Genomic DNA, 16,656 nt, shown 5'->3' on the forward strand with positions numbered 1-16,656 from the left:
ACAGATATAAGATTTTGTTCAACATTTTGCTAATGACCTTGTTAAATGTTTCTTTTTTTAATTTTTTTTTTAATTGAAGTGTAGTTGATTTACAATGTTAGTTTCAGGTGTACAGCAAAGTGACTCAGGTATACGCATACATACATACATATTTTTTCTTCTCAGATTCTTTTCCATTATATGTTATTACAAGAAATTGAATATAGTTCCTTATACTATACAGTAGGCCCTTACTGTTTATCTGTTTTATATATAGAAATCTGTGTATCTGTTGATTCCAAACTCCTGATTTATCCCTCCCCCACCCTTTTTCCTTTGTTAACCATAGTTTGTTTTCTATGTCCTTGAGTCTGTTTTTGGTTTGTAAATAGAATTTGTATCATTTTTTTTAGATTACACATGTAAGTGATACCATATGATATTTGTCTTTGACTTACTTCACTTAATATGATAATCTCTAAGTCCATCCATGTTGTTGCAAATGGCATTATTTCATTCTTTTTATGGCTGAGTAATATTCCATTCTTCTTTATACACCTCTTCTTTATACAGTCATCTATCACTGGACATTTAGGTTGCTTCCATGTCTTGGCTATTGTAAACAGTGCTGCTATGAACACTGGTGTGCGTGTGTCTTTTTGAACTGTAGTTTTCTTCATATATATGTCCAGAAATGGGATTGCTGGATCATATAGTAAGTCTTTTTTTAGTTTTTTAAGTAACCTCCATACTGTCCTCCATAGTGGCTGCACCAATCTACATTCCCACCAATAGTGTAGGAGGGTTCCTTTTTCTCCACACCTGCTCCAGCATTTATTATTTGTATGCTTTTTAATGATGGCCATTCTGGCTGGTGTGAGGTGATACCTCATTGTAGTTTTGACTTGCATTTCTCTAATAATTAGCAATGTTGAGCATCTTTTCACATGCCTGTTGGCCATCTGGATGTCTTCTTTGGAAAAATGTCTATTTATGACTTTGTTAATTAAAAGCATGATTTCAGGGGGGAGGGTATAGCTCAAGTGGTAGAGTGCTTGTTTAGCATGCATGAGGACCTGAGTTCAATCCTCAGTACTTCCTCAAAGAATAAATAAATAAATAAACCTAATTACCAACCCTCACCAAAAAGAAAAAAGCATGATTACAAATCTGCAGATGATATTAAATTTTGATACAAAAGAAGATCTCATTAGACTAGCTGTGGGACAAATCATGAAATAAAATTTAAGACAGATAATTTTAAAATTCTAAAACAAAAACCAATCATACAAGTAAAGAAAAGCAAAGCTCGACAATCACACACACACAAAAAAAAAGATAAAGAAATTTTAGAACAGTACAGCTTTAATGATTTGATGGTATACTCAGGGAACCAAAAATGGTAATAACAGTTTGGACTTTACTAATAAAGTACAGAATATGGAACAATGTATTTGATGGTCCACATTATACTCGTTCCCACTTATCTAGAGATCTCTATATTCAACTTTGGGTACCAGACATTAAATAGAAGGTATCAATCCAGTTTATCAAAGAAGAGCTTTGGATCTAAAATCATATCAAATGAGAACAGTAAGAGGAATTGTTGATGTCTAGCTTTCAGAAGATTCAGAAAGATATAAAAAATGGTTTTCATATAACTGGCTTGTGGATGAGGACTTGGTTTTCTCTGTCACAACCCTAGGCAGAACTGCCACATACAGTTGTCAGACTGCTTACTATCCTTGGGTGCCCAGCTGAAGAGGGGAGTGGGGAGGGAGTGAGGGCTGCAATCTAGCTCACATTTCACTTGATAAGCCATGTGCTTTCGTAGGGGAGTCCAGCTAGAAAAAGGGTAAACTTTTTCTAACTCATGTAAAGGGACAACACAGGAGGACTTTTTTCTTTCAGTGGGAATACCTTTTTTAATTTGCACAAAGGTGCAATATGGATTAGTGGTGACTCCAGCCCTAGGCAGAACTAGGTCCATTAGGAGAAGTTTAGAGAAAATGATTTCAGCTCATGTAAGAAATTGATAGACTAATGTATTAGGTCGAAACGCATTTTCTGAAGAGTAGATAATTGCCCAAATTAAATGTTCAACCAATAGGTGGACAACTACTTGACAAGGGTATCTGAGAGAGGATTTCAAGGCAGAGGAGTATGTGAATGTGTGTGTATTACAGGTAGGTGGTGAAACTCAATGATCTTTCAGCTTCTTGGATTCTACATCTGAACTATGTGCCTATTTTCTCCATATTCCAGTTGATTCCTAAAGCATCCAGATTCCTTCTCTTCACAAATTTACCAGACATTTTAGCTTTCCTCTTACCTAGCCAAATTCCTCTTCCTGTCCCCCTTTCTTCTCCCTTCCCTTCCCTAATACGTAGGAAGCATACACACAGCATTAATACTGAAAATAAACTTTGTATTTTAAAAAATTGCTTTCTTTCAAATCTAAAATAACAAACAAAAACACTATTTAAAATAGGGTTGAAAACTAAAATTCTCTGAACAGATTAACAGAGGGAGATAGGCTTCATTTTAAAGTGATTTATGTATCAATCACTAAAAGTCATGAGTTGGGGGGTAGATAATTCTTTTGCACCAGAGAGTAAATATGAAAAATGTAACGTCAATTTGTATTTGTTCAGTGAGTACTGAATGCCTGATACTGTATTAGTTAATTAACGATTAAGTAATACTTGATAAGTATTAAGGAGCAGAGCCAACCATAGGTATAATCTTAAAAGAAACTGAGCTTCTCTTCCATGGTTTGTCTTTGAGTCCCGGTTCTTCCCTTTCCATATCTATAGTGCCAGAACCTTGGCCCCCATCAGGCTAGGGTTTATCCCTCTTATACTCGATCCCAGACTTCCTTTACCTTTTTTTTTTTTTTTTTTTTAAATTTTTGCAGGGAGGAGGTAATTAGATTTATTTATTTATCTGATTTTTCATCAGAGGTACTGGGGATTGAACCCAGGGCCTCAGGCATGCTAGGCATGTGCTCTACCACTTGAGCTATACCCTCCCCCGGACTCCAGACTTCCTTAAACAAGTTATATCTCATACTTAGGATCTTTCTTGGTCTCTTCCAAGAGATTAGTCCTTTAAGAAAACATCAGCATTTTAAAAGGTGCCTTCAGTGATTCCACTCAAAGAAGTAACTAAAGAGAGAAACTGTCCTATGATGGGACAGAGAGGCAAAGTTTTGTGTTTTATGTGCCTTTCTCTTAGGCTTGTAAGAGAACAGAAAAAGGATCTAGGTACCTGAAATTGCCTAACCAAACAGTAATTTCCATTTTTGAACAAAAAGTCTAACTGAGAAGACACAACAAAATGCCAATAAAGGGTTCAACCGCCTAATCATTTTGAATCCACATTAAAAATGTAGTAATACAAAATCAGTCAAGCAATGTTTATGTTATATGATTATATAAGCATTATCGTGCTGAAATGATCTCATGAGACAACTTTTAAAGAACTTTAAGAAATCAGTTTCAAGCTATTTGCAGAATGTATTAACAATTACTTTGAGTTGGAAACATTAAAAAAAATGCTTTTTGGTAAATACTTTTGTAAATACAAAAGAAATACCACTTTGTAAATGATAGTTTTATTTTGAGAAAGAAATGTAAGAAAGGTTTTCTAATCAGAGAAAATTAGAGCTGCTTCCTGGGAAAATGAACCCTTCTCTTCCCTAGGGAAACACTTTCTTTCTTTCACTTTGTAGATAAGCATATCTCTTTTTTTGAAGGAAGTAAGATAGGTTTTTAAAAAACTTTATACACCTTTTTGTGTGTAATAAACAACTGAACTTGATCAAAGAGCCTCTTTAATTATTCTTTTTAATTATTAATTACATTTTTCCTAGAATACCTTATACAGAGGGGCAGACAAATTATTTATTTGTTGAAAAAAATCTGTCATTCCTGATTCAGTTGCAAGTCACTGACATTTAAGTTTTTAATGTCTTCCACATAGAATATTTGCCTCAAACAAGTATTTTATAATCCTTCTTGTGCCCCACTGATTTTCAGTTATCAACAGTAGTGCCTGACTAAACTGTCAACCAGAGATTTTCATCAATCAGTGTACCAGACATTTGAAAGTAATGCTTAAAAGTTATTCTATAAACACATGTTTTGTATAAGGGTAATAAAACATACATTTAGAATCATATATAATAAGGCTAATAACCAAATAGTACACTCAATTTTAAAGTTGAATGGCTAATGTCAACAGTCGATTATGGAATCTGCTAACTCATCACTTAAAGAAAGTAAAGTGAAAAATAATGGCAAAGGTAAAGATTTAAGAAATTCTTTGAGGAAGAGAATCAAAAATTCAGAATATAAAAAAAAGCTTCACTTGGAATGCAGGGTCCTAAGATTGTTCTTTAGTAAGTATCTGAAAAGTTATTTATGGGAAAGTAAGAATGACAAACTCAGAATAATTTCATTCGTTTACTACAAACCTCAGGAGAGTCCTGGCAAGAAGACAAGAATGACCAGAAGAAGGAATAAAGGGAAAAAAGTAAATCATTTTTTTTAAATGATCCAGTCTGGATTGTCACTTCAGTGCCTCTCCAGAGGCCCTAAATGTGAAACTGAGATATTTTTTGTTTCTTAAGAGGAAGGAAGTTGCTTCTAACGCTTCCGAAAGTTTCACTAAATCAGGCCTCTTCCTTCCTTAATGAACTATCCTACAATATACCATTTTTTTCATATAATTTAAATATAGATTCCTAGACATGCATCAGACTTAACCAATAAGGTACTTACATTCACACTGTATGACATCTAAGTTAAACTGCTGAACGGCTCCCATGCTTATCTGTTTTAACTCACTGTCCAGTAGCATCTGCATTAAGGATGTTGACAGATGCTGGCAGGCTGACATGCAAGCAGTCTGGGCAACTTTCCCCTGTTTAAAACAAATATCCAAACCAAAAAATAAGCAAGAAAATATAGAAACATATCATAAAATATAACAAAAAATTATACACATGGCATTTTTTGTCGCTTTTTTTTTTGTAGAATAGTTATTATTGGCCTTTCTCTTTTTGTATTCTGAGTGGCTGTCTTTTGGCATAGGAATTAAAAGTAATATTCTGTTCATTTGTCCTTCAGGATATAAATATCATTAAAGTTCTAACTGCACACAGGGTAATTAAAATATAAGTTTAAAATCCATTAATTATTCAGATCTCTTGAAATGTCTCAAGTATTTTTAAAAATGCACATTAAAACAACATTTGTGACATAAAATAACTGTCATGTTGAGACATTTTATTTATATAATGCTCTTCAAGCTCCACTTTACGTAATTAATCAAGCCAAGAATTAATGAAGTTTATAAACTTATTTTTTATCATTTAAACTGTACCTACTATACTTTATAATGTATACTTTGACATGGTATAATATGTAAAATATACTTTATAAAACATACTTTAAGTCATAAGCCCTTATTTCTAAATGGAAGATTAGTTTGTAGCATAGCTTCAATTAGCAGGGAAAAAAAGAAGCTTGTCTATCAAAATGATTTCACAATCATCTACAGATCTACATTTAGTTTTAGAAATTAAATTTTAAAATCATCTGATAATTTAAAAATATGTAGTTAAGTGAGCTACAAATATTCAGTTTTATTTCTATATATATGTGTGTGTGTGTGTATATATATATATCACTATAAAATATTTTCTACTATAATAAACTCCTAAAACTCAACATAAATTTTCACTGATAGCCTTGATTCAGGCTATATTTTCTTAAAAAATGATAAAAATAATTTTAAATGTTCAGCCTCTAGATTACATAACTGAATCACAATATAATATTGCATTTAGTATAAATTATTCTTTTAAGCAGGCTTTTAAAAAATTTTTCAACTAAAAGATTATAATAAAATATTACAAAAATTCTTTTTGGTAAAGTTTTCCAGCATAATACTGATCCTGGTACGACTATCTCCAACCCACAATTATGTGATTGGTAATGAACTGACTCTCATGATAGGATTCAAAGATCTATGAACAGGATTAAAAATAATGACTTTTGGAAGATGTGCCATGTTTTGCCTCATTTGCATTAACAAATATTTACCCAGTGATATTTGATAATTATGTTTTTTCCTACTTATCACAAAGGTCAGTAAAGCTACAAAATTATGAAAATCTTCCAAACATAAGTGTTGCAAAATATTGGTACAAAAATGTTTACAGAGGACTGATCTGTTAGAAAAGTAAGAAAAAACAAAAATATGTTTTCAAGATGTTTACTAGAACAGTTGTTCATTAAATTGCACATTCAAAGTCAGACTAGAAACAAATTTTATGAGTCTTTATGAGTGTTTTATGAATCTTAAGCATTTAGACACTATGCACAATGAAAAACTGCATATCTGAAATGGAATGTCAATTTCTCGATCAAAAACTTCAGAGATAAAAGCCGATGCAAACAATATATTTGACAGATACTGATGAACTGCCAAAAAGGAATGTAACCAACAATGCAAAACCCAGCATGCTTCAAGATCCCCAAACCCAAGAGGAATTAGTCTAGGAGACATGCAGCTCCAAGCCCCAAGCAGAATAATAGCAATATGAATGGGGGGGAGGGGGAGAGACAGGAAAAGAAGAAATCAAAGCATGTAATTTAATTACAATGAGAATACGTAATGGAAATGTCATTTTGGCTTAATGCAACAACTAGTGCATTTTCATTTAATGTACTTTTCTCCATCAAATCAGCTCCATGTCCTGCTTAAGTTGCTACTATAATGCACTAACTGTAAAAGCAGATTGATAAATTGTCAAAACAATTACTATTACATTCATTTCATAAACAAACACATTATACTATGTAAGTGGTACTATTTTAAGGTGATCTTTAACTTTTAACATGGGTTCAGATGCTACAAATGACTCTGTAGCAAAGTACTGGAGCCAAAATGATGGTACTAGTACAAAAATACAGGCTATTCCATAAACTTGGTGAATGTAGGAAATGAAAACACACGCACGTGCACACACACACACACTCATACAAGTTTAGCTTTCTGTTTAAACAACGCATGTAATAACAAAAACCTAGTATCAAATTTCTTTTGATTATGCATATTAAATACAGGCTTATTGTTCTCAAAGATAGAAGTTTAAAATATTTGTAAAATATTCAGATGAAATGAATTCTTCCTTTTTATAGCTCAAAATTAAGTTAATATCAAACGTTCAAATTCTTTTAATTTTTAAGCTATATTCTATAAGATCACACATTTTTTAAAGCGTCTACTTCCTAACTATAAAATGTGAACAAATATTCTTAACTTTTATCTATTACTTATTTCGACAGAGAAAAATTTTAATGTTCCAGAAATTTGCACACCCAAAAAATATCTTTGGTAATTCATTTTTGATGCCTGTAGCCCTTGGTACACTTTGGAATAAGCAAAACACTCTTTTCTGAACACTATTTTGCTATTATTGTTGATGCTTTTATTTTTAATACTATTTCATTTTCTAGAACCAAAATGAGTACTTTTACAATTATCTTTAAAAACTGGCCTTTTCATTGGAGATGCTTTGGTTTTTAACGTTACAACAAAGCCAAAATAATTCAGTGAAGTGACTGAGAAAACATAGCACATTTAATAAATTTTAAGCACCTAGAAATTTTTGCTGCCTTCATCTGAAAAATTAATTGCAACTACTGTTAACGTTCTCTTTCTCTTTAACAACATAAATTTCAGTAAATAAGTAAAAACACCTGCCAAACTTTTAAAGGTAATTATTTTTTTTTTACCCTGCTCCAACATTTTGCTGAAAAACAACTTGCAAAGAGAGAAAACCCTTAGACAAACTTCTTATATTTCAAAGGAACTTGTAAAAGAGAATCTGCTGACATATTAGATCCTTTTTGCATTACCCAAAAGCTTTTCTTCTAAGAACAATTGTGGTAAAAAGAGACATTTGGCTCCTAGGAAATTCCCAGAGGGTCAACCATATGCATCCTTCCATGGCACCTTCACAGTGCTGCTTTCTAGATCCATGTCTCAAAAGCAGCTTTCATCATTTACTTGTGTGTCAGTCAATATGATTTATGGACTGCATTCAACAAAGTCAAAGCATATAGAATGAGAAATATGACTACAATCTGCTAATTTGTTTTGTATTGAGCCACTTAAGAGTCAAAGACCTGATGTCAGACTGAGACCAGCAACACAATTAACCAGTCGGTGACAGATTCATCCATCCTCCCTGCCAGGCTGTGCCAATCAAAGACAGCATGAGGCGACATTTAGTGAAATCAGTAAGAAAACTCATTCTCTAAGTAACCTATGTGAGACCTTGATTGACACTTTTTGAATTTAGTTTGTGGAACACAGCCACTCTTTACCCAACAGTCCCCCACTGCAAGCTGTGAAATAAGGCTTTTAATGCCAATCACAGGAACAATAAACCACCAACCACCAACCCTCAGTTTAAAAGGAATCAGGAAAACACATCTGTTTGTATGTCAAGCCAAATTTCCAAAATAGTTTACTATTATAGATTAGGCTCAAGATACTCTATTTCCTTTGAAACATCATAAAATGACATGGTTAACAAAAATACAATACATTTTATTAGATTATGGCTCAAAACTGTTTTGGTTTCAAAGTAACATTTTGATAGATCTACTCTAATATAATAGTAGAAGAAATGTAGAATACTTAAAAACTAATTTGACACATTTAAATTTTCATTTGAAGTTTTCATTTCTGTCTCACCATTCTCTTATTTCAAAGATCTAATAAAATAAAAGGTTTGATTTCAATAGCAATTATTTGAAAGAATTTTTCATTACTGCTTTCATTCTCTCAGATACATTTAACATAAAAATGTGCTCTTGAAATCACAAACACTCTTTCTGTATTGGTCTACTTTCCTTAATGATCCCAGGAGAGTCCTTTTTCCTTTATTTATACCCCTACAAAAGATCAACTTTGCACAATAAGCTACTTTTTATTTAAGTAAAAAAAATATACAGACTTAGAAATATTGTGCACTGTATTTATTATTCTTTAAATTGGTAACAGGTTTTGCTTTAAAAGCTTATGTAATATTTGTTAGGAAAAACTGGAAAACTGAAATAAAATCATGGTCAACTTGAATACTAAACCTAACATTGGTAAGTACATTTATTAATTCTGAGTCTGTATATGGCCTTTTAAAGGTATTTAAGTTATTAATTTTTTAAGTTATTTAAAAAAAACAGTAAAATATTTCAGCGTGTTGCCTCTCAATTTGCTACATAAATTTCAGTTATAAAACTCTGAAATAGTCTTTTTGGAGGGAAGACAAAAGAGGAAAGGAAGTATTTTGATGACTCGGTCAGTCTCCTAAAGAGCCACAACTTGAGCCTTTAAAGACACGTAGTCCAGAAGAGTGAGGTCTTTCATCTATGGAGCAAACACTAAAATCAGAAATTCTTAATTAAAAAAAGATGCCTAGTTGAAAAGACAACATTTTAATTTAAGATATCTATTATTCTTCTTTCTATTTTACATAAGAATCACTAATTTAAATTTTACTATACAAAACTGCATTTACTTAAATGTAAAGAATGTTATTAAATCAGGAAAAAACATATCTAAAACATTACTATGAAACATGAAAACTTCCCCAAGATGATTTCACAAATGCACAAAGATTCCTCTATCTAGTAAGATAAGTTTTAATCTACTTTTTGGCTAACACTCTGTATAATACTGAAATGTCTTAGATTCTCGATAACACAGAATGGATGAGTTATAAAGGTTTAAATATCAAGATGTATTCCTTTAGTGAATTTTAATAATAACTTTAGCACTATCTTGAAGACAGATTTTTGAGATTAGGCCAAAAAAATTCATATGTCTATCAAAATATACTCACTCTAACACCTCTAACATTCTCTAAAATACGTCCTTTACACTTCTATATTCCTCTCATACTCTCTTTCTGTCCCATCTAAGTAGCTCTAGCCCCAAAAGAACTGGTTACCACATCAGTCAACCACAATTCCCATAATCTATTATGAATTCCCTTTCTCCCCTCTTTGTCTTTTCTCCTTCTAATAATTCTCAATCATAAGGATATGAGACATAACATAAATGCTTGCTCTTGGGACACACACACACGGATTAAATGAAGAAATATCTTAAAATTAGGGAAAAAAATTTCCCAAACTGAGGACACTTCAGGACATGTGTAACATACGGCAAGTTTCTATTTCACACCTTATCCCAACTTCCTTATCCCAACCATAGGTCTCATCAAACTTTGGTAGTCTTTTTCTTTTTCTTTTTTTTAAACAATCTTTTGAATTGTGAACATGGCCTAAGATGACATGTAATTTTTAGCTTTCTGCAAGTATCATTGTTGCTGTCACAGCAGTCCCATGGTATCTTCAAATTCATCCTACTTTAATAGGCAAAAAGAGAATGCAAGGACAAGGAGAACAGAGAAAGTCTAGAAGAAGTTTTAGGTTTTGAAGAAATGCTTCTGCTTCCAAGTTACTGATTGTATCAGAAAGCTAGATAAAATGGTAAAAGTGACATGTACTTTTGCCCAGGGTAGTAGGAAGAGGAAGCTAGTTTATGCTATGTGGGAACTGACAGAGATTATTTCTAACTCTTAAATCTACTTGATAACAGCAAATTGGGCAATAGATGTATGTTTAAGTAGGGAAGCAATAAAATATCAAGGTCCTATAATTTTCTCACTTGGTAAATGTAAGGAATGCAAAGCAAGTTAAGATGAGCTATGATTTTCCACGTGGTGACTGAGTATTATGGTCAAGCCACAGGAATTAAGATGGAAAAACTACAGCATCCCAGGAACTGTTATTAAAGCACCAGCTCTGTGACAGCAGAGTCATATCCTCACTCTTTTACATAAGCTCAGAGTATTAGGGCTATATAATCATTAAAATGTACTATTTTGCAACCCCAGTATGACTTAAAATTTGCAAAGAAGTTGTCAGAATCACTAATAGGTTAGACAGCATAGGTTGTTTCTACATGATCATTAGTAAAATGGACAAATGTCACCCAAGTCAACAGACTCTCTTATTAATATACGTAGGTAGGTGACTGATATAAACAGAGCCATAAACATAGTACAGAGTAGGTCCTTGTCATTCAAGGATTTATAGTTAGGTTTCAACCTTTTAGGAATGACTCCGAGAGTCCATTAAAAGCAGGGCTTCACTTGCTGAGGCACACATTTGAATAACATGCTCTGTGAAGTGGGTATTGGCGAGGCAGAAACCACTCAGACTACATGCAAAGTCCCAACCTCCTCAACTCAATCTGGCTTTGCTGTCTTCTGTTAGTTGACGTATATAAAGTAACTCATTAAGGTCTAGAGTTTTCAATTATATTTTATAGCATTTTCTGAAAGAAATTACATGGCATAGCAGTATTCTCAAATTTGAAAATTCTCAAAGGTTTCGGGTATACTCATCCAGAATGTTAGGGGCTTTCTGAACAGGTAATTTCACTGGGGTAAATCCTAGATTGTGGGAATGTGGTTGGGGTAGATACTACCTCATTAGAGTCATTTCCAGTTGAGTGAGTACCTGGGATAGGATTTTAAAAGAGTAAGGGAAAGGTACGAAGCGAGGGGAGGATGTGAATTAAAACAAAACTCATACAAAGAAGGAGGGAGCAAGCAAGGTAAGTTATCTACTTACTATTTGTTTCTAAAGACAATGACATTCAAACAAATGACATTCAGCAATACTCTGAGAGTGAAAAATAAGTCCTCACAGACATTTACAGTAGGCCTTTGTCAGCTGCGCCCTCTTGTTTCCAAAGAACAGACAGAGGCTTTAAATCTCAATGCTACCATCTACCACGCTGATTTCCATTAAGAGGTAGAAAGATTTAAAATGTGACAGCTTCCCTACAATGAAATGAACGAAAGAAAAGGAAGTGATTAAAATGTCGTTGCTCACTGTTCTGAATTCTTCCCCTATATGTAATACTCATCTAAACATGTGCCTTTGTAGGGACTTTATAAATGCTAAGGTCTTCATTTTGTGTATTATAGTACCTTGCATAAGTTTTTTTAATGAGTATGTATCAGCACCTTGGCCTACTGCATTTTGTTTTCTCTACCTGACCTGCAAGCACTCTGTAAGTATGAATGCATCAAAGCTGTTCCACCTCTCCCATCAGCTATATCCTCACTCCTATCCATTCCTGTTCCCTCCACACAAGGAGGAAAAGAAGAAAAAAGAAAAGAAAAACAGAGGCTCTTTAACATCACCAGATCCTGGCTTGCACAAGAAACTTCTGACTCCAACATCTTTCCCTACTGTCTCCTTCTTTTCTCTTCAGGGGATCTGACCTCCTTTTTGCTATCTTTATCTGCTCACAACAGAACATAATTCCAACTCAAACAAACTTTTATCCACAAATTTTGCTCTCTTTTCTTCCCTGATTTCAACTTTTGCCTATTTAACTCGGAGGAGGGGTGGAGAGAAATAAGAATCTTCTATTTTTTTTAACTTCTATTGTGGAATACAGGTTAAAGGGGAAGATATCATTTGTATTCCTAGAACTTACTCCTATCTACAAAAACTCAAGTAACTTTCTAAACGTGAATTCTCTGTTGCCATCTGGTAGTGAAATTGCCATATGGTGCATTTTCATTTGTTTTTAATACCAAATCTTCCTGTTCAAAACGATACTTTGCTCGAAATCCTGCACCAAAGATGCAGTCTATTTCATCTATAGTCTTTAAAGAGTAAAGTTATAGGATATTTGTTAAGTGCGCATATGCATGTATGTATTAATGCTGTGTATTTGTGTATATAGGCTGAGAAGAGTCCACTTTAATTATTTCCACTTACATTTCCATGATCTGCTATTTACACATCAGGTCTTGTAGTTCTCTCCTAATCCACTGGCTTCCTACTAAAGCTCTCATGCTGTTTCCTTCTAAAAGCCCTCTTTTAATACTACTTCTTCCAACTATGCCCTGATTAAGAACAATCCAAAACACTGTTTTCTGTAACATCTGACAGCAGGGAAATATTTAAGTATGCTGTGCTATATACACACATAAGACTTACAAACTTAAGAAGCTAAATTTCTCACCAATATTAGTCAGCATTTAGCTAATAGAAACATCAACTTAATAAATACCTAAAAGAATTAAAGTTATATAATTCAGGTATGTTCACTTTCAACTAAAAAGCAAGATTCTTTTTTTTTTTGCAATTAACTTCCAGCAGTGAAAAATTACTTAACTGTTTTATTACATTATGAAAAAGCTTAAGAAAAAATATAAATCCTATTTCTAATAGTGGGCTTTGACGGTTTTTGACTTTTTCATTTACATCTTCTCCAAAGTTCTCTGTCTCCAATGCACTGATAATACTGTCGATCATTTGCTATTGTTGATTTTTGTGTACTTGGAATAACTTATTATAAAAGTATGGAAATGGATATCAAAACATGTCACAAAAATACCTCACTTATCACCATAGAAAGAACTATCTCATGCAGGTAACATTTTCAAAACACTGGACAGTCCAGTGCCAAGTCCTTTGAAATTTCTCTTGCATATTTATCTTAAACAAGAGGATAAGAAACAATTCAATGTTTTCTGGATAGGAGGGCTACTATCACTTCTGTATTTTGAATATGCATATCTATCTATCTATCTGCAGGAAAGTTTATTAGCAAGTTTATTAAGTACTTAAGTTACTGCATTAAATGAGCAAAAAGGTCAAGTGAAAGCATGAGGGTCTATCTCTTCAGCAGGACAAAGTATCTGTCCTTAGTGCTAGGAATTTGCAACAGTTATTTTGGTGCTATTGGTTCTTTTATTTTTTTTAAATCACCACTCAATTTATCTAGAGATACATCTAGAGAGCTGTAGTCTGAATTATTATATTATTCTTCCATGGAGGTGTGCAAGAAAGAGTAAACATACAAATATTTCTAATTAGTACTGATACCATTGTTTAAATAATTTTCGTAGACATTTTCTAAATTTCTGCCCGTAAATAACAGACTGCAGACTTCCTCTTCAAAACTACAAAGCATTCTGTATTTGACAAAAAAAAAACCTCTTGATTCAAAAATTCTGATTTTTGCAGTATAGTTTTCATAATTTTTAAACATACAAGAAAAAGACTTATAATAGTTCATATCTTTACTTTTTCTCTCATATTAACTTTAAAAATACTTGTCAAGCAATTACTCTGTATAAGACATTCTTTAGGTGCTACAGAAGATACAACATTGAGTAGATGTAGTTCCTGACATAAAGGGATTAAATTCTAATAGCAGAAAGAAGGGAAGTCTACAACTATAGTACAAGACACAATATAAATAGTACCCTAAAAGTGAGACAAAGTATCAACATATGGTTAAGTGGAATTAGCAAAAGCTTTATGAAAGAGGTAGCATTAAAGTTGGCTTTTGGAAGATATCCAAAATTTTTACAGTTATAAATGAAGACAGGGTAGAAAACTGAAGTTAGATCCAGGACACAATGAATTTTCCACTTTGGATGCCCATGTTGAATAATGGTCAGAAATGTAATGGAAAGAGGCTGAGATTTTTTTTTTTTTTTTTTTTTTTGCTAGCCTGTGGAATTTTTACTTAATTCAGTAGATAAGTGAGAGACCCTGAAGTTTTTGAATACGGAAATAAAATTAAACTGTGCTTTGGAAAGTATAATCTGGCTTTGATATGTAGGATGAACTGAATTAAGGAGAGACTGTTCGCAGAAACTAATTGTAATAATCAAAAACTGAACTTTAATAATAGAAATGAGAACAGAAAGGACAGAATGTTAAGTTAGAAACATTTAAATTTCAAATGCTAGATGAGATTTTGTTAATAAGAAGAATTTTCAATATCTATATGTTCAGACAATATTTGAGTTCTTATCCCAGCTGTCAAGAGCTCATAATTGGAGGTGAAAAGGATAAACAAATACAATAAAAACCAAAATATGATGAAGCCATTTTAAAAACCGTAAAAGCTAAGGCAATTCAGGAGAGCAGTACTGGATTTGGAGTGAAGAAGAAATATTTGCATTCTGTTATGAACTTCACTGGGTTGTACACTGAGTTAGATTTCTACAAGTAGAGATTGGGGTAAGTGTTGTAGAGAAAAAGCATTCAGGAAAAGCACAAACAGTCTTACAAACAAGTAATAATAACAACTAATATATTTTGAGTGTTTAATACGTGCCAGGCACTTTTCTAAACATTTCGTGTACACCACCTCATTTAACCATCACAAAAATATATAGGGTATATACTCTTATTGAACTCATTTTCAGATAAGGAAAATATCTACAAAGTGTGGCCTGTTGTGCATGAGGTGACCAGAGAGGTTTCTCAAAGTGTTGCACTCATCACAGATGCACCATAATATTAACTTTCATAATCAAGTCCCAGAAAATCTTGACTACTTTACCAAAACAACTTATGTTACCTTCAAACTTCGGTTTCCACAAAACTACAAATATATCAAGGACATTGCCAAAAAAAAATGATAACTTACTATAAATACCTAAACAGAGAAAAATAAGCCTGCAGGAAGTTCATTATTTTCTAATTTGCATGCTAGTTTTAGCTTGTATCTACTTACCGACATGGCTGCATGATCATTGCTGTTAGTCTGAGAAGGAAGTCAGACAGGCAATCAAATAAAAAAGGAATATGTATTCCAAGAACAACAGAAGCAATGTTTAAAGTAGCAAAACAAAATATACTACAAAACAAACAAGCTGACTCTTTGTGTGTTGCTATAATATAAAGGCATTAATTAATCACATAAATGTGACTATCATATTATTTTGAAGATTTATGTGTCAGTTTTTATATCCATACTAATCAGATAAATCCTCCTCTAAACTTTAGTCTACTTAATCAAGTTGTCTAGTCAGCATTAAAATACTGAGAACTTTAGCAGTTACTAAATGTCTGCTGGCAAATTTAGAAAACACTAGCTCACTGACAGGGTTCTTTCCTGTAGAACAGCTGTTCTCAAATTTTAAGCAAAAAAATGTAGATTTCTAAGCTCCAGAAATTATAGTTCAGTTAGGTCTAGAGCCAAGCACTGGAATCTGAATTTTTAACAAGTATCTGTTCCCACAAGTAATTTTAATACAAAAAGAAAATGTCTATTTCTTTACAGACAGAAAATTACACTGAATATGTGATTCTGAAGATGCTTATAATAAGCCACTTGCTTCTACATAATCTGCTAATGTGGCTTAAAATACTCAAGGAAAGATGGCACACTAAATTATCTTACAATTAATCATTTAAATGTTTTTACTCCCCTAAAAAGTGAATAACAAGTCAAAGTGAAAACTAAATCATTGATCTCAATCTAAACACAGATCAGCCCCTGCTGAAGTTCTGTACTAAATATACTGTACTAGTTTATTCTTTTAAGATATTAAGAATTAAATTAATTAAACATTAATTCCTTAAAATAATAAGGATTAATAAAGTTAAATTTAAATAGCTTTTAAGGGGAGAGGGTGTAGTTTAGTGGTAGAGTGTGTGCTTAGCATTCATGAGGTCCTGGGTTCAATTCCGTGTACCTCCACTTAAACTAAACAAACAAATCTAATAACCTGCCCCCTATAAAAAATTAATTTAAAAAACG

At 32.7% G+C, this 16,656-nt stretch overlaps 1 protein-coding gene across 2 annotated transcripts in view; it reads right to left on the minus strand.

Annotated features, from left to right (window-relative positions):
* Positions 1-16,656, minus strand: part of EXOC6 (exocyst complex component 6) — a 169,221-nt gene that overhangs the window by 40,910 nt on the left and 111,655 nt on the right. For both annotated transcript variants that reach the window (XM_032491312.1, XM_032491313.1), the window contains exon 19: positions 4,764-4,905. In XM_032491312.1, coding sequence (XP_032347203.1) covers positions 4,764-4,905 — 142 coding nt within the window. The remainder of the gene's footprint in view (positions 1-4,763; positions 4,906-16,656) is intronic.

This window comes from Camelus ferus, chromosome 11 (genome assembly GCF_009834535.1).
Source record: "Camelus ferus isolate YT-003-E chromosome 11, BCGSAC_Cfer_1.0, whole genome shotgun sequence".
Lineage (NCBI taxonomy): Eukaryota > Metazoa > Chordata > Mammalia > Artiodactyla > Camelidae > Camelus > Camelus ferus.